The sequence below is a fragment of the Erinaceus europaeus genome, chromosome 22, assembly GCF_950295315.1.
Source record: "Erinaceus europaeus chromosome 22, mEriEur2.1, whole genome shotgun sequence".
Lineage (NCBI taxonomy): Eukaryota > Metazoa > Chordata > Mammalia > Eulipotyphla > Erinaceidae > Erinaceus > Erinaceus europaeus.
This window is the reverse complement of record NC_080183.1, coordinates 8,286,887-8,310,824: the sequence shown is the minus strand read 5'-3', so window position 1 is coordinate 8,310,824 and position 23,938 is coordinate 8,286,887. Positions and strand designations below refer to the sequence as shown.

At 39.4% G+C, this 23,938-nt stretch overlaps 1 protein-coding gene across 3 annotated transcripts in view; it reads right to left on the bottom strand.

Annotated features, from left to right (window-relative positions):
* Window positions 1–23,938, bottom strand: part of EML5 (EMAP like 5) — a 112,049-nt gene that overhangs the window by 54,088 nt on the left and 34,023 nt on the right. For all 3 annotated transcript variants that reach the window (XR_009547245.1, XM_060181217.1, XM_060181216.1), the window contains exons 9-17: window positions 21,333–21,589; window positions 19,551–19,763; window positions 16,012–16,179; window positions 15,093–15,199; window positions 13,182–13,300; window positions 11,594–11,780; window positions 10,670–10,775; window positions 4,380–4,473; window positions 1,960–2,060 (exon numbers count right to left, since the gene is read on the bottom strand). Coding sequence is in view for 2 of the 3 variants with exons in the window: in XM_060181217.1 (XP_060037200.1) it covers window positions 1,960–2,060; window positions 4,380–4,473; window positions 10,670–10,775; window positions 11,594–11,780; window positions 13,182–13,300; window positions 15,093–15,199; window positions 16,012–16,179; window positions 19,551–19,763; window positions 21,333–21,589 (1,352 nt within the window). In the remaining variant the exon portion in view is untranslated. The remainder of the gene's footprint in view (window positions 1–1,959; window positions 2,061–4,379; window positions 4,474–10,669; window positions 10,776–11,593; window positions 11,781–13,181; window positions 13,301–15,092; window positions 15,200–16,011; window positions 16,180–19,550; window positions 19,764–21,332; window positions 21,590–23,938) is intronic.

The window sequence follows — 23,938 nt, the reverse complement described above, 5'->3', positions numbered from 1 at the left end:
TTAAAGACCAAGGAGTTAGCCAGAGTTAAATGTAAATGTTACATGAGATGGAAAACATTTGCTCAGGGGGTGGCCAAGCTCTGGCCAGGGGTTATTACCAGGCTTATCTGACTCCTGGACTGGGGGTGGGGGGAACTAAATTACATAATGGCAAGGAAGGACAAGAAGGGGACTTAGGGGGCCGGGCGGTAGCGCAGCGGGTTAAGTGCACATGGCGCAAAATGCAAGCACAGGCGTAACGATCCCGGTTCAAGCCCCCGGACTCCCCACCCGCAGGGGGGTTGCTTCACAAGCAGTGAAGCAGGTCTGCAAGTGTCTGTCTTTCTCTCCTCCTGTCTTCCCCTCTTCTCTCAATTTCTCTCTGTCCTATCCAACAACAGCAATAACAACAATAATAACAACAGCAACGATAAAGAACAAGGGCAACAAAAGAGAAAAAATAGCCTCCAGGAGCAGTGGATTGGGAGTGCAGGCACCAAGCCCCAGCAATAACCCTGGAGGCAAAAAAAAAAAAGGGGGGGGATTAAAATCATCTAGGTAAATAATTAAGGTGTCATGCGCCATGATTATGGTAGGGAAGAGGTGTCAAAAAGTGGTCACATTTTTAATGTATTTCAAAGACTGCTTTTTCTTAAGATAGCAGTCAAAATTAATAAATCTGTAAAGCGATTTGAGGGGAGTGGTGTGGGTAAAAGATTGATCAGACTTCTCCTAAAGAAAGAGGGAGACGGGATTAAGCAGCAGATTAAGCGCAAGTGGCGCAAAGCGCAAGGACCAGCTCAAGGATCCGGGTTCTAAGCCCTGGCTCCCCACCTGCAAAGGAGTCGCTTTATAGGTGGTGAAGCAGGTCTGCAGGTATCTATCTTTCTATCCCCCCCCCCTTTCTTCCCCTCCTCTCTCATTTCTCTCTGTCCTATCCAACAACAACAACATCAATAATAACTACAACAATAAAACAACAAGGGCAAAAAAAAGGGAATAAATAAATTTTTTAAAAAAGAAAGACACTAAAGTTTAAAAGAGTAAACAACAGGTTGATTGGCCGCATTTTAGCACATAACTAGGAAGAGAATGAACAGGTGAGGGCAAACTTGAGAGTTTTTGTTTGATTTTATTTATTTAAGATGGAGACATGACATTATACTTGGAAACTCAAGAAAAAAATTAGTAAAAAGGAAAACTGATAAAGTGGGAGAAAGGGAAAAGACAGTAACTTGAAAGCTACTTGAATTCAGGAAGTATCTTCACTTAGCCTTTCTCTGACAATACGTATTTCATTTCTTTCTAGATTTACATGTTCTATCCTACATGTGTATCCTAAGTATACCAAGACTTTGATAACAAATTTAAGGAATTATTAAGGACATAAGCATATGATTTTACTTAGAAAAGAGACTTTTCATCTTAAAATATAAACTTCCTACAGTAGTCAATTTTCAGTTTTTGATATCATCTTACAGCATGTAAAGAGCTCTTTTTTTTTCAATTTGAACTGAGACATGTCTTTAGAAGAACAACGGAGTGTGACTGCCACATGATTGGTCTCACAAGATAAAGCACTTTCACAAATATTAATACTATATAGTCACAGTAAAGGATGATCAAAATGTTACATTTGTTCTAAATGTATAAAAACAATTGGGAATCAAGAAAATTTTCTATAAAGTTTTTTTTTTGTGTGGCTATTTCACAAAAGATGCACTGATAACTCAACATACTGGTTACCCAGTTTCCCCATGTTATGTAACTTAGTAAAATTAAGGCACCAGTATGATTCATTAATTACTATTAACTCTTGACTGCCATCAGATTTCACCTATTTTTCCACTTGCCTCTCTTTTCTCTTCCCAATCCAATCTACATTTCCACATTGCACTTAACAACATTTTAAGTAAAAATTACTTAGATTTCAAAGGAAACTAAGACGTTTTAAAAAAGTAAAATAAAAGCTCTTTTTACCTGCTCTGCGCCAAAATTTCATGTGTTTAATTCCAGCTGTAATCAATTTGTCCGGCACATAAGGGTTCATCTTTACCACAAAAATCTTATCTTTACTTCCTCTGAAACAAATAACAAAATGCCTTAATTCTGAAGATCCATGCATGCTGCAATAATTCATGACCTATCTCAGTTCACCAGTGAATATTTAGTTCCTTTATCTTTCAGTATTGAATTATGTAATCATGTCTTTGAACATTTGTTATATATCACTGTCTTAATACAGTGACTTTTCTCAGTAGCATCTCAAGATGCTACTTTTGGAAAGCACCTACTGTACAGTGTCTAGAAGAAGCTACTATTTTATAGCATCAGTGAGTTCAAGTTTTTTTTTTTTTGCCTCCATGGTTATCACTGGGGCTCGGTACCTGCACTACGAATTCACTGCTCCTGGAGGCCATTTTTTCCACTTGTTGCCGTTGTTGCTGTTGTTGTTGTTGGATAGGACAGAGAGAAATGGAGAGCGGAGGGAAAGACAGAGAGGAGGAGAGAATGGTAAACACCTGCAAACCTACTTCACCGCTTGCGAAGTGACGCCCTGCAGGTGGGCAGCCAGGGGCTCGAACCGGGATCCTTCCGTCAGCCCTTGCGCTTTGTGCCATATGCGCTTAACTCGCTGCACTACTGCCCAGCTCCCTAAGAAATACTTTATACGTTGTTGCGGACAAATATAATCTTTCCAAGTGTGAAGTTCCCCTTAAGTGATCTGTGTAGACACTATCTAATCTACTCTGAGGGAAAAGAAAAACAGTGGCATCGTTAAAACCTCACTTCAACGACTAGAAAGGTGAAAAGTAGTCTTTGACTCTATTGACTATTTCTCCTTTAAATGTACCTGCTCATGTTTTTTAGTATTATAAGAACAGCGCATGCTTGTTGTAGATAATAAACATAAAAATAAAGAAAAATGCAATAGCACACAAAATAATCTGCAACTTTCTGTGTCATAGGGTTTTTTTTTTTTTTTTTTTTGCCTCCAGGGTTATTGCTGTGGGCTCAGTGCCTGCATCGTGAATCCACTGCTCCTGGAGGCCATCTTTTTCCCCCTTTGGTTACCCTTGTTGTGGTTATTATTGTTGTTGATGATGTAGTTCGTTGTTGGATAGGGCAGAGAGAACTGGAGAGAGGAGGCAAAGACAGAGAGGGGGAGAGAAAGACAGACACTTGTAGACCTGCTTCACCGCCTATGAAGTGACTCTCCTGAAGATGGGAAGCCGGGGGCTCGAACCCGGGTCCTTACGCCAGTCCTCGCGCTTTGCGCTAAGTGCGCTTAACCTGCTGCGCTACTGCCCGACCCCCATGTGCCATAGGTTTTTATGTGTCTTCTTTCACTCAGATACGTGATATGAGCAATTGATGATGCTCTCCATGGGCTTGATAAAAACTTAATCATACAGTAGAATTCACTTCACTTGTGAAAAGAGATTTCAGGGCCGGTGACGGTGCACTTGGTTGGCGCACATGTTACAATGCACCAGGACCTGGGGGTTCAGCCCCTGAGTCCTCACCTGTGGGGGGAAGCTTCACAAGTGGGGAAGCAGGGCTGCAGGTGTCTTTGTCTTTCTTCCTCTCTATCTGCCCCCTTCCCTCTCGATTTCTCTCTGTCTCTATCCAATAAAGTAAATTTAAAAAAATTAAAAAAGAGAAATTTTAGATTAAGACACTTCTTTTTATTAGAAAAAGATTTATTGGGAGTTGGGTGGTAGTGCAGCAGGTTAAACGCAGGTGGTGCAAAGCGCAAGGACCGGAGTAATGATCCTGGTTCGAGCCCCCGGCTCCCCATCTGCAGGGGAGTCGCTTCACAGTCGGTGAAGCAGGTCTGCAGGTGTCTGTCTTTCTCTCCCCTCCCTGTCTTCCCCTCCTCTCTTCATTTCTCTTTGTCCTATCCAACAACAACGACATCAATAACAACAATAATAACTACAACAATAAAAAAACAAGGGCAACAAAAAAGGAAAATAAATAAATAAATGTTTTTTTAAAAAATATATTTATTTTTATTGATTGATCAGAGAGAGAAAGAGAGAACCAGAGCATCACTAAGGAACCTGCAACACTAGAATTCAAGCTTGGGACCTCATGGTGGAGAGTCTAACACTTTATCCACTGTGCTACCTCCGAAGACATGATAAAGAACACTCCCAACATCACTCTGTAGTGACTTTAAAAGGCGAGCTTACAAGAAATAAACCTACAGTTGAATCCTGCAGTCATTTTTAAAATGTCTTTTTTAAAAAGTCTTTTTAAAATCCATGATTATATTACTTAGTGGTAGTAAAGTCAACATGTCTACCTGATTTTCAAACTGTTTCAATAAAAAAAAAAATTCAAGTTCAAAGTCATTTCAGTGCTTTGCAAATGTGTTCTCAGGGTTTTCCTACCTTGCTACTGAAAGTTTCTCGCCCTTCTTCCAGTCCCACAGTACCACACTGTGGCCATCATCAATTCCAACTGAAGCCAAACGTTTCCCGTCCGCTTGGGAAATTAATCAGAAATATATTATTAACAATCAGAAAATAAAAATGCATATTTTAAAACAACAGCACCATATTTGAAATTGTACAAAGTAGTGTTGTATACTAGGTATGAATAATAACTGTAGTTAGAGTAGAGATTTATTAGTAGATGAGGGAAGAACACTTCCCCAAAGTATCTAAATAGATCTGCTGACATTTTTTCTGGCCTCACTTCCATTACCTGTCTACTACACTAAAACGTGTGTGTGTGTGGGGGGGGGATAAATGGGAAAAAGATATTTAAAAACGGGGAAAAGAATCTGAAAATTGAGGGAAGAAGCTGATGAAATGAAAAATCTGTAGTGTACAGTTATGTACTGCTACTAATATACTTCTAGTAAATGTCAATTATTTTGTTGCTACTATTATCAAGCAAAAAGTCATGGATGGATTAGACACAGGCACAATTAGACATTAAAGTGACTGAGTAAGGTCAGTCATGTTGATGTGTGCGCATGTGCACCTAGGTTATAAAGGCTCAAAAACTACAATAAATCTCGGTCATACATTCTGTCATACATTTGTGCAAATTCCAACTAGTTTATTATCCCTATCAATGTCAGTTTTCTTTTTGACTTCTGAGTTTTATTCATTTATTTACTTATTTTTAAAGTTTTTATTTATGTATTCCTGAAGAAGATAGGCAGAGAGAGAGAAAGAACCAGGTAGCACTCTGGCACATATGGTGCCAGGGACTGAATTTGGGACCTCATGCTTGAGAGCCCAGTGCTTTATCCCTGAGCCACTTTCTGAACCATGACTTTGCATCACAACTTATTAGCAATTCCTTGATTGTATTTCCCCACTCCTTTGAATTCTGTTACAGATGACTCACTATCACTCATAAGAGCAGTAAAGCACTGATATACTGTGTGATTTTTTAAATGCTATTACTTACTTTGGACAGAGACAGGAGGAACTGAGAGGGAAGGGGTAGGTAGAGGAGAAGGGAGAGACACCTGCATCGCTATTTCACAGCTCATGAAGCTTCCCTCCCTGCAGGTGGGGACCAGGGCTTGAACCCCGGTCCTCAAGCATAGTAATGTGTGCACTCAATGCAAAATTCCCCATGGCGTTTCCCCTCTTTCTGATCTACAACCTAGCTTTCATTGTAGATCAACCTAGCTTTTCATTGTAAACTTTAAATTTCAGAATAAACAGATACTATGATCCTAAATTATTTTGGTATGATAGTTTAAAGTCTTCCTTTCATAGAAATATTCTAAAATAAATTATCTCAGTTCTCATCTCTTGGTTTTTCTTAGTTTTTGGTTTTCCTCCAGAGTTATCATTGGGGCTTTGTGCCAGCACTACGAATCCACCGCTCCTGGCGGCCATGTTTTTCTTTTTTTTTCTTTTTTAGATATGACAAAAAGAAATTGAGAGAAGGGGAGATATAAAGAGGGAGAGAAAAAGACACTTGCAGATCTGCTTCACCGCTCATGAAACATACCTCCTGCAGGTGGGGAGCGGGAGCTTGAACCCAGATCTTTACACTTGGTAATATGTGTGCTTACTTAGCCGCACCTCCGCCCATCTTAGCTTTTACTTTTAAGGTTTTTTTTTTTTTTTGTCTCCAGGGTTATCACTGGGGCTCGGTGCCTGCACTACAAATACACTGCTCCTGGAGGCCATTTTTCCCATTTTGTTGCTCTTGTTATTGTGCTTGCTGTAGTTGTTATTTTTGTCATTGTTATTGTTGTTATAGCTATTGTTTTTTTTAAATTTCTTTATTGGGAAATTAATGTTTTACATTCGATAGTAAATATAATAGTTTTTATGTAACATTCTCAGTTTTCCGCAAAACAATTCAACCCCGACTAGGTCCTCTGTCATCCTTTTTGGACCTGTATTCTCCCCCCCACCAACCCCAGAGTCTTTTACTTGGGTGCAATACACCAACTCCAGTTCAGGCTCTACTTGTGTTTGCTCTTCTGACCTTGTTTTTTCTTTTTTAAATATTTTATTTATTTATTTTCCTTTTCATTGCCCTGTTGTTTTTATCATTGTTGCAGTTATTATTTGTTGTCATCATTGTTGGACAGGACAGAGAGAAATGGAGAGAGGAGGGGAAGACAGAGGGGGAAGAGAAATATAAACACCTGCAGACCTGCTTCACTGCTTGTGAAGCGACCACCCCCACTTGCAGGTGGGGAGCCGGGGGCTTGAACCTGTTGTGATATCTCCTCTTATATTTACAATCCGATTTATTTGGGTCTTCTCCCTTTTTTGTTTTGTGAGTCTGGCTAAAGGATTGTTGATTTTGTTCACTCTTTTGAAGAACCAACATTTACTTTCGTTGATCTTTTGTATGGTTTTCCTTATTCTCAGTGTTATTGATTTCTGCCCTAACTTTAGTGATTTCTGTCCTTCTGGTTGCTTTAGGATTCCTTTGTTCTTCTTCTTCTAGGTCTTTAAGATGTGCAATCAGGTTGTTTATTGGTGCTTTTTCTTGCTTCCTAATGTGTGCTTGTATGGCTATGAACTTCCCTCTCAGTACTGCCTTAGCAGTGTCCCAAATATTTTGATAGCTTGTGTCTTCATTTTCATTGAACTCTCAAAACATTTTGATTTCTTCCTTTATTTCCTCTTTAACCCAGAGGTTGTTAAGTAGTGTACTGTTGACTTCCCACATTTTGGGACTGTTACTAATCTTTTGTTGATTGTTAAGTGCTAGTTTAATTCCACTGTGGTCTGAGAAGATGCTTGGGGATGATTTCAGTGCTCTTAAATTTGCTGATGCTGTCTTTGTGGCCTAACATATGGCTTCTCCTTGAGAATGATCCATGTGGACTTGAGAAGAATGTGTATTCCAGTTTCTTGGAGTCAATGATTCTGAAAATGTTCAATAGTTCTATCTCCTCATTTAGCTGCCTCATTTCTTTATTGATTTTCTGTCTGGATGATATGATCTGTCAAGTTGAGAGAGTGGGGGTGTTGAAATCCCCTACTATGACTGTGTTGCTGTTAATATATTGCTGTAGCTGTTTCAGTAGACGTTTGATATATTTAGATGGCTTCTCATTGGGTGCATAGATGTTAATAATTGTTAAATCCTCTTGATTGATCCTCTGAACATTAAATAATGTTCATCCCTATCTTTTTAAATTTTATTTATTTCAAAGTCTATTGTGTCAGATACAAGAATAGCTGTTCCTGCCCTTTTTTGTGGGCCACTGGCTTGTTTTCCATCTTTCATTTTGAGTCTGTCTTTGTCTTGTTGAGTTAGGTGGGTTTCCTGTAGACAGCATATGGTTGTGTTGTGTTTTCTGATCCATCTTCCTACTCTGTGCCTTTTAATAGGTGAATTCAGGCCATTTACATTTATTAATATCAAAGATTGAAGATATTTTAATGCCATTCTTGTAGATTTTTAGAGTGTTCTGATATATGGCTTATTTATGGTTGTCTGACTGTTTATAGGAGACCTTTCAGAATTTCTTTCAGGGCAGGCTTGGTGATAGTGGATTCTTTCAACTGTTGATTGTCTGAGAAGGTTTTTATGCCTCCATCTAGTCTGAATGACAGTCTAGCAGGATACTGTAGTCTTGGTTGAAAGCCTTTCTCATTGAGCACTTGATAGATATCTTGCCATTCTCTTCTGGCCTGTAGTGTTTGTGTGGAGAAGTATGCTGCTAATCTTATGGGTTTTCCCTTGTAGGTGACTCTTTGTTTTTCTCTTGCAGCCTTCAGGATCCTTTCTTTATCCTTATTTCTTTCCATTCTAAATATGATGTGTCTTGGTGTCTTTAAGTCTGGGTTAGTTCTGTTTGGGACCCTCTGGGCTTCTTGAATCTTTATGTCTTTGATGTTGTCTAGACTAGAGAAGTTCTCAGCTATTATGTCCTGAAGAATGCTTTCTTCCCCTCCCTCTCTTTCTTCCTCTGGCAAGCCAATAATGCATATATTATTTCTTTTGAAGTCATCCCATAGGTTGCTGTTTTCAGTATCTCTTAATCTCTTTTTGAGATCTCTTACTTCTTTTTTAGTTGTCTCTAATTCATCCTCGATCTTGCTAATTCTGTCTTCAGCCTCATTAATTCTATTCTCTCTCCCATGTACTGTTTCCTGGAGTTCATCTATTTTGTTACCCTGTTCTGATACTGTTTTAGCTTGTTCAACTAGTTGTGTTCTTAGCTCAGCTATTTCAGCTTTCAGGTCTCTAATAACCTTGAGATAATTAGTGTTTTCTTCCAGAGTCTCATTTGTTGTTTCTGCATTTCTGTTGACAATTCTTTCAAACTCTTTACTCACTCCTGTGACTATTTCCTTTGGATGTTGACCTATTTTTTGTTGATGTTGACTTCACTATTTTTTGATTCAACCTTTGCGGGTCTTTTAGCTGGACTCTCGCCCTGGTTCATTTCTCCAATATTTCTTCTTGTTGGTTTAACCATTCTATATAGTATGTTATTTATTTATTTTATTTACCAGAGAGCTGTTCAGCTCTGGTTCATGGTGGTGCTGGGAATTGAACCTGGGACCTCAGAGCCTCAGGTAGAAGAGTCTGTTTGCAGAACCATTATGCTGTCTCTCCAGCATCTATATAGTATGTTGTGATGTCCTCCTCTCAGTACTTTTCAAATTAATGATCACTCTTGCCTGGATTGACTTGTGTCTAAGTAAGGTAAAGAGTTCACAGTTATGAATATTAACAGTTTTTTCAATATTATTTCAATCCCTGAGTTGAAGGACAGAGGATGTTAAAAGCTTCTTTTGTTCTTTTTCTTCCCTGTAGGCTATGGGAGCCTGAGGGCTTTTAGACTATAAGTAGGCTTCTTAGCTTAATCACTCCAGACCAAGATTAAGGCAGGGTGGGGGAGAGAATGCACAGTGTTTTTGCAAAGAAACTCTCACACCCCAAGGATCCAAAGCTGCAGGCTCAATTCAGCTTCTCTGCCAAGCGGGGCAGCACTGCTGGGTCCTGTGAGTTTCTAAACAAGTCCCATTTATAGTCTGTAGGTTCTGAGGCAATTATTCACTATTCTCTCATCAAGAGAACAAAGTGGAAAGGCTCCCACTATATAGCCCCACTGCTAGGCCACTGAGGTGTAGCTCTTCTCCTGAGTTTCCTGGTTAGTTCTCATCCCCCGGTGTCAGCACAGGGCCTCCTGCTGCTCCAGCCTCTGAGGGCAGTAGCAATGGAGACTCACAGTTGCATATGGTGAGTCTTAGGGGAGTCCTCTCCTCCCTTCAGCTGTCTTTTTGTTGGTAAAGCAGACTGGAGGTGGTGCCTCAGCTAGTAAACTGCCGGACTGTTACCAGCCACTCAATCTCTTCTTAGGCTCCTCCCTGTTCACGAGCCACAGGTGTTTGCACTCACTGGTGGTTTGATGGGTTCCTGAAGTCGTTCTAGTCCTGCCTTGTTGTGGTCCCAGGTGGTCTCTTGGTATTTCTAGTTGACCCCGGAGAGGAGAGGAGAGGAGAGGAGAGGAGAGGAGAGGAGAGGAGAGGAGGAGAGGAGAAGAGGGAAGGGAAGGGGAGGGGAGGGGAGGAGAGGAGAGGAGAGGAGAGGAGAGGAGAGGAGAGGAGAGGAGAGGAGAGGAGAGAAACACAGCTGCTGCCGCTCCATAGCCCCACCTCCGGAAGTTATTGTCGTTGTTGGACAGGACAGAGAGAAATGGAGAGAGGGGAAGACAGAGAAGGAGAGAAAGATAGACACCTGCAGACCTGCTTCACCGCTTGTGAAGCGACCCCCCTTGCAGATGTGTATCCTGGGGCTGGAAGCGGAATCCTTTCACCTGTCCTGTGCTTCACACCATGTACACTTAACCTACTATGCTACCGCCCAGCTCCCTTACTTTAAAGATTTACAAAACTTTTTCTGTGGCTGTGAACACAGATGAAATCAGAGTTTGTCCCAAATGGGAGACCGATCAACAACTGCAATTGTCGATCGGTTTTTGATGTTACATCAACAAGCATTTTTATTTTAATAGGAATATACATATTTTAATGGGTATTAAATTTTAGTTATATACCACCCAGCAAATCTACATTTTCATGGTTGTGAGTGGACAGTGTGACTTTATGGACGTCTGATACAAATGGTGAAAACTCGAGCCAAATGACACGTCAGCAGCACTGAATGAACTACAGCGCTGTCTCCTGCCGCGGGTCTCTGTGATTCTTATTGAGACAGGAAGCACTCTCACCTGAGAAGTCCACAGCGCAGACCCCATACTGGTGGTAACCCTTGAGTATCGACAATGGTTTAATGGTCTCAGTATCCCATATGTGGATTGAGGGGTCCCTGCCTACCTAAAACAGAGTTGGAGAAGTCATTTTACACAACCGCCTGCATTTCATATCAGTTAAAAGAAAATATAACAGCCTTTGGTCTTAATTTGATATTGACATTTATTAAATAAAAATAAAAGAGAGTAAAGCGACATACATTAAGAAGTTAGTCAAGTGTCTATATCAAAATGCATGTCCACAAGCTGCCCTCCTCTCCTGTCTTCTGAGTCCCCGTACAGAGACGCACCAGTTAAAGCTTCTCGCTTTTTCTGTTTCCACACATGGCTTTACTTTGGTGAACCAGAATACACTCCTAGGGAGTTTGCTAAGTGAAAAGCACTGTCATCTTGTTTGCCACAGAACCCTTGTTAATAAGTAATTCTAGCTGAAGAACTCCAATTTCTCATTCTTATGAGATCTATACTTTCACCTACAGGTTAAAAAGTACGGCTATCCCAAGAGAAAGAATACAGCTTTTAGTTTCAAATAAAAAAAAAAATTAAATGTATACAATAAAACTATAGGAAAACATGTAGGAAAAAAAACCCAGGGTAAATTTTATTTTTTTAAGATTTTGTTGTTATTATTATTGTTATAGTTTTGCTTTTACTAGAGCACTGCTCATCTCTGGCTTCTGGTTACACAGGGGACTGTACCTGGGATTTGAAGCCTCAGACATGAGAGGCTTTGCATAACCATTATGCTATCTCCCCCACCCTAAACCTCATTCTAAGGAATTCTTGATTCTCCATTTGCTTAGAATTTAATATATGTGAAGGTGGACTAAACTAACTTAAGCTCGAATTAAGGTATCGCCTATGTTTCCTGCTGCCACATACCTGGCCCGTTGCTATGTAGTCCTTTAGAGGATGAATCGCCAGGCAGAGAATATCATCGTCGTGACCCAGGTAGAAGCGTTGCGTGTTCTGCTGTCGATTATAAATGACACCCACCGCTGCCACGTGGTACACGATCTCACCAATTTGAGTATAAAACAGGTTACTTCGACAATCATAACCTCTATAGCTAAATACGGGGGGGGGGGGACATCACAGAAAATTACTACTAACATTTTATAGGACATTTTTGACAATTCAAATAAAAGTATCCTAGGTTCCATAAACTTTTGTGAACTGTTCTGATTACAGATAGTCAAATCCAAGTTATAGTGAGTGGTAAAAGCCAGGTGAAGAAAGGTATATCTTACACACTACTATTTGTGTTAAGTGTAATACTCAATGTGTACAGTATAAAATACAAATATTTTAAAAGACAAAAGATAAAGCATATTTTGAACAAAATAAAAAGCAGTTTCCTTTTTATAAGAAGACCGCCACAGTGCACACTTTCATACACATTGCTGGATCATGAGCTATAGCACATGTACCTAAAAAGTTCAAACAGCATTTAAAAATATTATACACATCCAGATGAAAAGACAGCCTCATCTCCTTAAAATAGCAGGCCTTTTACGTCCAGGGAAAGTGCACTTTGATTGTATTTCAAAGGGAGTGTTTATAAACTACAACTACATAGAATAGAGGCCTGTTTTTAGCACTTGAGAAAAAAAGACTTATTAAATAAACAATTTTTATCCTTTTGTGATAAGGGGCATAATAAGAGGTCAAAGCACCGGACTTCCCCTTGTGGCCTATTTTCCCATTTGTCCGTGTCTCTTTCCTCCTTGTTTTTATATGGTGTTTGGGGTGAAGGCTCACTACTCTGGCTCCTCAAATAAGAAAATCACTATTGGGTGAAGAGAAAGGAAAAATCTATTTTTCCAATGTCGATTGGAAAAATCTATTGTTGTCAGAATGAACACAAGACCTCTACTACTGGACGTCCTGAGGTGATCCAGAAACAGATTTTGTTGAAATTAAAAGAAGGCCAACATATCCAGGCCAAAGATCACTACAACATCATTTTGAATTTCAGGGAGATGAGAACCCTAACATCTCACTTATTCTCGTTTGTTAAAGACAGACGATCTATTTCTGTAACACTAGACTTTCATAAAAATTAAATTTTAGTATTACACCAAAGTAAAAGACTCTGAGAGAGTACAGGTCCTGGGAAAGGATGACAGAGGACCTGGTGGGGGTTGTATTGTTGTGTGGAAAACTGAGAAATGTTACGCATGTACAAACTATTGCATGTACTGTTGACTGTAAAACATTAGTCCCCCAATAAAGAGTTAAAAACTTAAAGTTTAACTTAATAAACACACATGTAGTTTCTGGCATGTACCAATGTTCGAAGTCACTGTAAGTATTGACAGCTCTGCTCATTAGAACCCTAGAAAATATCTATTAGCATCTGACAGATGGGGAAACAGGTACAAAGAGGTCAAGTGATTTGCTCAAAATCAGACAGCTAGTCAGTGTGAACCAAACCTCAAACACCGAGATGAAAACAGTTGCTTTATACCCGTGAACAAAGTGTAATCGAATGCTATTCCCTGGAGCCTGTTCTCTTCTTTTAGAAGTACCACTTTTTTGTTTCTCTTTGTATTGTTCTTTAAGATGAGGTAGATCTTCTTTATAAACCTTTGAACAAGGTACATAAGTAGAAATATCCTTAGAATGTATATATCAGTAAAGTTATTTATCAGTTTCTACGCAAGATGATTGCTCTTGATCACTAAAGTTATAAGCATTGTCTTAGATGGGACAATGTTGTAGAAAATTTACTTCTCTAGCATAAGCTCCAACTTTAGTTCTATGCTTTGAATAGAACTCTAACTTTCTGCACACCATAAAGAATTTTGGTCATTTTGCTCTCTCTACTAGATGAGCACCAGTCAGTTGAAATATGAGTACAGGGCCTCTCTCTCTCTCTCTCTCTGTCTCTCATCCTCTCTCTTGTGAATGTTCACAGTTTTTTTTTTTAAATAAAGTTTAAAGTTACTGAAAATCATGCTCTCTCCTCAATTCTTTGTTGAGATTCTGTATTGTCATAAATGTTGGGGAAACTCGGCTGATCAGCCCCTCCCCCCCAATACAGAATGAGCCCTGTCCCACTAGGGAAAGAGAGAGAGAGGCTAGGAGTATGGATCCACCTGCCAACGCCCATGTTCAGGGGAAGCAATTACAAGTCAGACCTTCCACCTTCTGCATCCCATAATGATCCTGGGTCCATACTCCCAGAGGGTTAAAGAATAGGAAAGCTATCAGGGGAGGGGATTGGATATGGAATTCTGGGGGTGGGAATTGCGTGGAATTGTACCCCTCTTATCCTATAGTCTTGTCAATATTTCCATTTTATAAATAAATTTTTTTAAAAAAAGTCAAAGTAAATCAAGATAAAAAAGAATAAACATGAATCTTTGACAGAAAAAAAAATTCTGTTTCAAAAAAAGAAGAAGAATTTTGGTCTATACTCCCAGAGGGGGAGAAATGTTAGGGCAAGATGACCACAGGGCTCTTGACTCCAATTCCATCAGGACCCAGAGAGAGAAGAGAGAGAAAGGGAGGAACATTTGGATGAAGTAATAGGTTTAGGTGTGACTTGGAAATGAAAAGAAGGCATGACCATAGGGGAAAAAAAGGGTAAGTATTATAAGCATAGATAGAAAATTTCAGAAATAATAGTCAACCCAAATCTGTGACTTTGGGAGAATGACTAACGTTTCCAGCACAGGTACACAGGACTATGTTGGGAACGGTGCAGAATTATACCCCTATCATCTCACAGTTTTGCAAACCAATATTAAGTCACTAATAAGATTTTTTAAAGTATACATATTCAATGTTCCAGAAAATTTTTATATTTCATAGGATAACATTTTCATGGGAATACACTGGAGTGTACTGTAATAAAGCCCTTGTAAGGCAAGTGTAAAGAAAGACAGTCTTATCAAGTTCTTATCAAAAAAGAACCCTTAAAGGGGTAAAACTGGAACACCCACACATATATTGGGAAATTAAAAACCACAAAAGATGGTTCTAGATGAGTAACAGCAGGGAGCAAGACTGAAGGGAAACTAGAGTTTTTAGAAGAAAAATGACGAGAGGGTGGGTGGTGGCACACCTGGTCAAGTGCACACATGACAGTACGCAAGAACCTGGGTTCAAGCCCCGACTCCCCACCTGCAGGGGGAAGCTTTATGAGTGGTGAAGCAGTACTGCAAGTGTTTCTCTTACTTCCCCCCTCCTCTCAATTTCTCTCTATCCTACCAAAGTAAAATAGAAAAAATGAAAAAGAAAGAAAAAAATGGCCACTAGTAGGGATGGATTCATAGTGTTGACACTAAGCCACAGCCAATAACCCTGGGGGCAATTAAATAAAAAATTAGTTACGCTTTTTTTTTTTTTTAAATCACATGATGCTAAAAATTACCTGTCGACGGTAGGTGAGCTGAGTCTCTTGCTCAATTTCTGAATCTAGTTCTGGAACATCAGACAGGTCTGAGTCTGACTCATCAATGTCAGAGTCCACCAGACTTTCTGAAATTAAAACAAAGTGAAACGTAACTCATTAAGAGGTTCACTTTCCAGATAATATGAAAAGTTAATTACTAAGACCTGACTGTGTCAGTTGACACAGAGACACTGAAGTAAAAGACAATGAAATGGAACTGCCTATTCCTCTTCGAGTGCGGGGGGGGGGGGGGAGAGGCAGGGTTTCCAGCAAGAAAGTATATAGATAAAAAAAAAAAAAAAAAACTTTTCTAGAGAGTCTAAGCTGAATCAGGAGGGAATACAGAGATGGGGGCAGGGCAGAGAGGAAGGGGTGTTGCCAGCTCTTCGTTACTCAACCGTCCAGAGATGCCTGCTGTGCGTGTATGACTGAAGTGAGTACATGGCATATGTACATATTTGTCCTTCTTATAAATAAACATATAAGCCAACGAATCAGAAAAAAAAGGGGCAGCTATGTATACATCTGGAGAGGTAGTTGTAGAGATGATGGTTGGCCCATGTCTACAACCTTAGGGGAACTGTGGTGGATTGCATTGGGGAGACTGAAGACTCAGAGCTCTGGTGGTGGGGATGGTGTGGATTCAAACCCCTGTTGACATGTAATTCTTTAATATAAAAATGAATAATTAAAAAACCCATATAAGCCATGTATTTCATTGTAAAAAAAAATTGACAAGTTTTTTTTCTTTGTTAAAAAAAAAAAATAGCCGTGAAGCCTAAATAACATTTCCAGAGTGTGATTAGATGTGTGTTCCACTTTACCAGTGAGCTGTCACTCTGAGGTCACTGAAGAGCAATCTGACAGAGAAACCGTCTAAGCAGTGTGCACTACTCACCTTGAGGCGCTATGTGAAGAGCCTCTTTTAATTTCCTTTCGGGGATAAATTTCCACTGAAAGACAGAGTGATCTGCTCCTCCAATAGAAATAACCCACTGATAATCATGTGACCATCTGACATTGGTTACATGAGCAGAATGACCAATATATTTTTTAAATTTGGCTCCTGTAAGAAAAAAAAAAAACCTTTCAATTAATAAACAGAAGTCAACACATAAAGATGACACTGCAGGTGGCTTTACACTACTTTACACTGCCTCCTCTAATGGTTGACCTGTCTCTAAAGCCTCAATGTGTTATTTCTCAGTGACATCTTATCTATGAAACCATGATCACAAAAGGTTACAAAAGTAAAATTTCTCTTCTTGTTGGTGCATGTCAGTCATTATTTCAATCACTTTAATGCCCTCATATTATTTGAAAGAATCTTCTAGGCGATATTCTTCAATGTCCTGTGGCCACCAGCAAAAATCTTTTTCAGAGCTGGGAGGTAGTGCAATGGTGGTGCCAGGGGTTTCCTATGGGAGATGCCAGGCTCCATCTCTGGCTCACCACAGCCAGGGTTGAGAAGTACTCTGGTCAAAATAGTCTTTTTCACAGGTAGACGGTTGCCAGGTCTTTGAGAATCTTCTCTTGAGACAGCTCCCTTATGATCTGTCCACCTCTTCCAGTGGGACCATGTGACAGACACAAAGCTTGGGTCTCTCATCATCGCACACCCCGCGAGCATTCGTTTTGCTCATGGCTTCTCAGAGTCTCATAGGTTGTTTCAAAGCTTAAACCCCCGGTGAAGAGGTTCTGTGGTGCTTCTGACATAGACATGATATAGCAGTTGAAAGGGAGACCTTGACAATGCTTAGTGTAATTTCACAGGCAGAAAGTCAGATTCGGTTTTGATATATGTGACTATGACCATTTCCATTATCTAGTTTTAATAATTAATATATTTTTTGCCTCTGGGTTATTGCTGGGGATTGGTGCCTCCACCACAAGTGCACTGCTCCTAGAGGCTAGTTTTTCCCCTTTTGTTGCCCTTGTTGTTTTATCATTGTTGTGGTTATTATTACTGTTGTTATTGTTGTTGGATAGGACAGAGAGAAATGGAGAGAGGAGGGGAAGACAGAGAGGAGGAGAGAAAGAGAGACACCTGCAGACCTGCTTCACCACTTGTCAAGCGATCCCCCTGCAGGTGGGGAGCTGGGGGGCTCGAACCGAGATCCTTACATGTGTACTTAACCTGCTGCACTACCGTCCAACCCACTAAATTTCTAATTATATTTCTCCTACTACTAATTCCATATTCATATAATTATTTTAGTACTTCTAGACTTGTCGTAATATTAAATACTGTATGGGATAAAAAAAATAGCACAATCAATATTTCATTTAATTATTCCCAAATCTATGAATAGAATGATTAATAACATTATTTTAGAAGACATACAATAAAAGGGTGATACATGAACTATGTAGACCCAGTAATTCCTCTCCTGGGGAGATACCCCAAGGATTCCATAATGCCCAACCAAAAAGATGTGTGTACATCTATGTTCATAGCAGCACAATTCATAATAGCTAAAACCTGGAAGGAACCCAGGTGCCCAACAGCAGATGAGTGGCTGAGAAAGCTGTGGTATATATACACAATGGAATACTAGGCAGCTATTAAGAACAGTGAGCCCACCTTATCTGACCCATCTTGGACAGAGCTAGAAGGAATTATGTTAAGTCAGCTAAGTCAGAAAAATAAAGATGAGTATAGGATGTCCCCACTCATCAACAGAAGTTGAGAAAGAAGGACAGAAAGGGAAACTAAAAGCAGGATCTGATTAAACCGAGAGCAGGGCACCAATGTAAAAACACTGTGGTGAAGGGGAGGGTGGCCATTGGGCTTCCCTGCACGGTGGAGGGTGGGCGGGCAGGGGTGGGTGGTGGGGATGGGACACAGTCTTTTGGTGGTGGGAGTGGTGTTTATGTACAATCCTATTAAAGTGTAAACATTATATAAATCACTATTTAATTAATAAGAGAGGCGAAAAACTGATGATATGTCTAGAACTTCTCAAAACACAGACTGAGTCTTCTTAATACATAGGCTGAGTCTTTGATATGTTTTCTCCCAAAAGCCTAGACCAGGGAGACAGAAGCAACCGGTAGCACAGCTGTACACAAGATGCTGGGTACTATACCCCAAACCCTATCAAAGGGACTTTCCGAAGTTAACCCTATCACCAAATAATGTGACGATAACAATAACTATCCATTGTCTTCTTGAACCCCAAGACAACAGGAACCTCACATTTCCACTATAGAGCCTATATTTCCCCCAGTCCTGGAACCTTAGGGTGGGGCCCACTTTTCTGCATGCTGCTCTCAATTCAAATCATATAACATTGCATCCGCGGATCGCAACCTAATCAACGCAACGAGTGCCACCCCAGCATGCTTCACTTCAGACTGTGACCAGAGACTTCAGGTGTGGAATGACAACCCTTCAGCTTCATCACTCAGGTGAGACCTTTCCATTCATAGTATTCTCTAATTCCATTCCAGGTGGTCCACTCCCCAATAAAGTCCCCAAACCTAGATATAGTCCAGGTCCCCTGAGATAGAGCATAGGTTCACCCGTGCCCATAAACTAGGGAAAAATATATACCTGAAAGCAGAAGTACACAAGAGCCTGCAGGGAATACCCCCAACACTTCATCTGCACTATAACAGTCTTTAGGTCCATGATTGTTCAAACAATTTGTTTGGCTTTGTATGTTAACTCTCTTTTCAGCCATCAGGTTCCAGATGCCAGCGAGATGCTGACCAGACTTCCCTGGACATACGACCCCATCCATGTGTCCTGGAGCTCCACTTCCTCAGAGTCCCACCCTACTAGGGAAAGAGAGAGGCAGACTGGGAGTATGGATCGACCAGTCAACCCCCATGTTCAGCGGGGAAGCAATTACAGAAGCCAGACCTTCTACCTTCTGCAACCCACAACGACCCTGGATCCATACTCCCAGAGAGACAGAGAATGGGCAGGCTATCAGGGGAGGGGGTGGGATGTGGAGATCAGGTTATGGGAATTGTGCGGAATTGTACCCCTCTTATTCTATGGTTTTGTTAATGTCTCCTTTCTTAAATAAAAAAAAAAAAGATAAAAAAAAATCAATGACAGGATCTCTTTTTTTATATTTGACCATAACAGAAGTAAGCAAATGTCAAAACAATGTATGTTCAACAAGCTAACTGATTAAAGATAAGCCTTAAGAAAAGTGTCATTGTAGAGTTTGACTTTATGAAGTCCTCTGGAAGTGGGGGAAATATCTCTTTAATCCTCAATGAAAGAACAAAGGGTAACATATGACAATAGGTTTTGAAGTAGTCAAATGCAAATTCATTGATTCCATTCATTTTCATGAAGTCATTCACCAAAAAATCAGTACAACTTACAAACACACATTTATATCCTCAAGACGAAGCTTCTGCAAGTACAAAAATTCTTTTCTGGGAGATTTCTTAATAATATTTCGAAAGAAAAGGTACCTTTTCTTAGACAGGGATATCGGAATAGCTTCACAATGCCATAGTCATCAGCTGTGACTAAAACTTGGCCAACAAAGTTCCCGTCTACCGAATTTACGTCACTGCTATCTGAATACTTGGGCCAAATTCCATTTACTTCAAGGCCTGAAACACATGTCCATGAAGCCCAATGAATACCTTTAATTTCTTCTTTATTTTTCACTTCTTTTCCTCCTGAAAATAAATCATAGTCTTAATTTAAGAAGTCATCTCATCTCATCTCAGTTTAGTTTAGTTTATCGCCACCAGAGTTACCACTGGGGTTCGACCTCTACATGGCAACTCCACCATTCTCAGTGAGTGGCTTATCCTTCTCCCTGATAGGGACAGAGAGAAATACAGAGGTAAAAGAGAGCTGTGGGGGAGAGAAGAACATCTGAAATACTGAACTTGGGTTCTTGCATGTGGTAATACGGGCGCTCTACTGACTGTACCACCACCTTCCCACCTCCCTCCACCCCCACCATTTTACTTTCACTAAAGTGCAAACATTGAGAATATGGTAGACTCCAAAATTTAAATAACTTTCCACCCCAGTTAGGGGAGAATACACGAATGACGAACGAAGTGAAGAAAATTAAAGGCAAGTAATTTTTAAAAAGTCTCTAGCAGGACTGTTTTGATTCAGAAACACATACAGATTTGAATAAGATGTGGTTTCTATATAAACTCCACCCGTGCTGAGAATGAAGCTGAGCCCTCTTCTGATCATGCTACAGGTAAGTTACAATGAGGTAAGCTAAAAGAAAAGGTAAAACTAATTTTAAAAAGGACAAATTGGGTAAGCAGAAGAAATTTAAAAGCCAAGGATATGGCTCAGTGGTTCCAAGGGTTCAATTTCTGGCAGACAAATACAAATTTAGATAAATAAGAAACCTAATAAGTACTGAAATATACAACTAAGGAAGACCACGACTGAAGAACCACTAGAAAGGAACAATGGAGAGATTTTTAGTCAACCTTCACTACTACAGAAAGTAAACAAACAAACAAACAAACAAAAAACACTTCAGGAAAATGCATTAATTAAATTATACAGCTCATGTCATAAAACTGTTTCTTGGAAATAGTGACTAATGTGCTAAATGTCACACAAAACAGACTGAAAAATAATCTTCTGCTTTTACTATTCCCTTAAAAATCTTTGGTGGGAACATTTCTAAGTTTAGTTTGCTAACTGTAGAATCTGAAAACCCTAAGCTAAGTTTAGGAAAAAAAAACAGACAACTTGTGGTCATACATTTGAAGCGATTATATTAAGCCAATGAGTTCCAGTTATAAAAACAAAAACATGACGTTTTAACTTCTAACACACACTGGGATTTTTTTTTTTTCCTTTCTTAAAGTTCTTGTGTGGCACAGAATGCAATTTAAAGTAGATTCTCAAAGCAAAAAAAAAAAAAAAAAACTAATTAAGAAGCAATAGGAGGGTGGGGAAGATAACACAGTGGTTATGCAAAAAGACTTTTGTGTCTGAGCCACCAAAGGTCCCAGGTTCAATCCCCAGCATCACCATAAGCCAGAGCTGAGACATGCTCTGGTAAAAAGAACAGTACTAATAAGAAGAAGCAATAGGATTTCAATAGGGCAGCTTTACAGAAAAGATCACGACTCCTAAAATGTTAGCTCAGATCATCTCTGATTTCCTGTGATGACAGATAATTTCCACTTCAGTGAAATTCTAAAAATATTCTAAAATACTAAAAATCTACAAAAATCTGTACAATTTATAAGAAAAGTTACCTGGCATCCTATAGAAAAGTCTTTTACTATTTCCATCATTTGTTTGTAAGTATCTACAATCTGAGGACCAGTCCAGATGAGTGATGAAGCTAAGTGATCCGACACACTCCCCGCACTTTTTGTAACGATGAGCAACTCCATATATGTCAACTGAGCTGTCATTGCACCCAACGGCAAGGTAAGTTCCATCTGGAGAGTATTTTAACTCATGAATCGCCTCCTTCCTGTCTTTAATATGCACAACTTCCGTCATATCTCTGTGACAAAAAAAGACAATGAATCACTCCAGAGTTAGCTCAGCTTTCAAACATGTCTAAAATGGCCATGACTCTGTGTCATGTGTTCCTAAACTGTAAGATAAATGTAAATGAGACAAGTAGGCTCGATCCAGGAGTAAGTAGTTTGCTGAGTGAAAATATATGGACAACATATGTTAGAAGGAGAGAAATATGGAATTTTAGTTTCTAAAATCACTTTGCTTCTAAGGTTCAGAGGTTTAAATCAAATATCTGGAGTTATATGATAAAAGAAAGTCACAGATTTTTATCATGAATCTCTTGTAAATACTGAGTTTATAAAAGTTCTTTAATTATAAGCACCATGATTTTCAGATGTTTTTTGGTAGCAAGTCAAATGCCACATTCAAGAAACAAAAGATGAACTGATCCTTTTTACTTCAGTGTCTATCGTAAGATAACCATCACTATTTTTATTTCAACCATTTGAATTTTTTATAGATCATGTCAGTAAGTGAAATTAAACCTATTTTTCAGTGAGGTCTTACAATTTTATTTCCCAAATAACATAAGTAGTATTGGTGAGAGCCATAAAAATAGATAAAACACTTAGTTTAGCTTCACTGAGTTCCCCAAGTTGTGAATTTAGTGAGAAAGGAGTCAGTAAGAAGAAGGTGAAGAGAAAATATTGAGAATTGATATTGCCAACTAATGCCAGAGGCTTTTTTCTCCAGAGAAAATTTGCATTAGCATCTGAATTATTCCAAGTACCTCGTTATAAAAACAAAAGTTAAAATGAATATTGTGCAACTTTCAAAGTTTCTTTTTTAAAAATTTCTTTATTGGGGAATTAATATTTTACATTCGACAGCAAACACAATAGTTTGTACATGCATAATATATCCCAGTTTTCCATATAATAATACGACCCCCCCAGGTCCTCTGTCATCCTTTTTTGGATCTGTATTCTCCTCTCCACCCACCTCCAGAGTCTTTTACTTTGGTGCAACATGCCAATTCCAGTTCAGGTTCTACTTGTGTTTTTCCTTTTTTTAAAAAAAAAAATTTTTTTAATTCTTCATTGAGGAAATAATGTTTTACATTCAACAGTAAATATAATAGTTTGTACATGCATAACATTCCCCAGTTTCCCATTTAACAATACAACCCCCACTATGTCATTTATCATCCTTCATGGATCTGTATTCTCCCCACCTACCCACCCCAGAGTCTTTTACTTTGGTGCAATACGCCAATTCCATTTCAGGTTCTACTTGTGTTTTCTCTTATGATCTTGTTTTTCAACTTCTGCCTGAGAGTGAGATCATCCCATAGTCATCTTTCTGTTTCTGACTTATTTCACTTAACATGATTTTTTCAAGCTCCATCCAAGATGGGCTGAAAATGGTGAAGTCACCATTTTTTATAGCTGAGTAGTATTCCATTGTGTATATAGACCACAACTTGCTCAGCCACTCATCTGTTGCTGGACACCTGGGTTGCTTCCAGGTTTTGGCTATTACAAATTGTGCTGCCAAGAACATATGTGTACACAGATCTTTTTGGATGAATGTGTTGGGTTCCTTAGGATATATCCCCAGGAGAGGAATTGCAGGGTCATAGGGTAAGTCCATTTCTAGCCTTCTGAGAGTTCTCCAGACTGTTCTCCACAGAGGTTGGACCCATTGACATTCCCACCAGCAGTGCAGGAGGGTTCCTTTGACCCCACACACACCCTCTCCAGCATTTGCTGCTGTTACCTTTTCTGATGTATGACATTCTCACAGGAGTGAAGTGGTATCTCATTGTTGTCTTTATTTGCATTTCTCTGACAATCAAAGACTTGGAGCATTTTTTCATGTGTTTCTAGCCTTTTTGGATCTCTTCTGTGGTGAATATTCTGTCCATGTCCTCTCCCCACTTTTGGATGGGGTTATCTGTTGTCTTGTTGTTGAGTTTGGCAAGCTCTTTATATATTTTAGTTATTAAACTCTTGTCTGATGTATGGCATGTAAAGATCTTCTCCCATTCTGTGAGGGGTCTCTTGGTTTGGGTAGTGGTTTCTTTTGCTGTGCAGAAGCTTTTAATTTGATGTAGTCCCATAGGTTTATGCTTGCCTTAGTCTTCTTTGTAGTTGGATTCGTTTCATTGAAGATGTCTTTAAAATTTATGTGGAAAAGAGTTCTGCCAATATGTTCCTCTAAGTATCTGATAGTTTCTGGTCTAACATCTAAGTCCTTGATCCACTTGGAATTTACTTTTGTATTTGGTGAAATATAGTGGTTCAGTTTCATTCTTCTGCATGTTTCAATCCATTTTTTCCAACACCATTTGTTGAAGAGACTCTGCTTTCCCCCACTTCATAGTCTG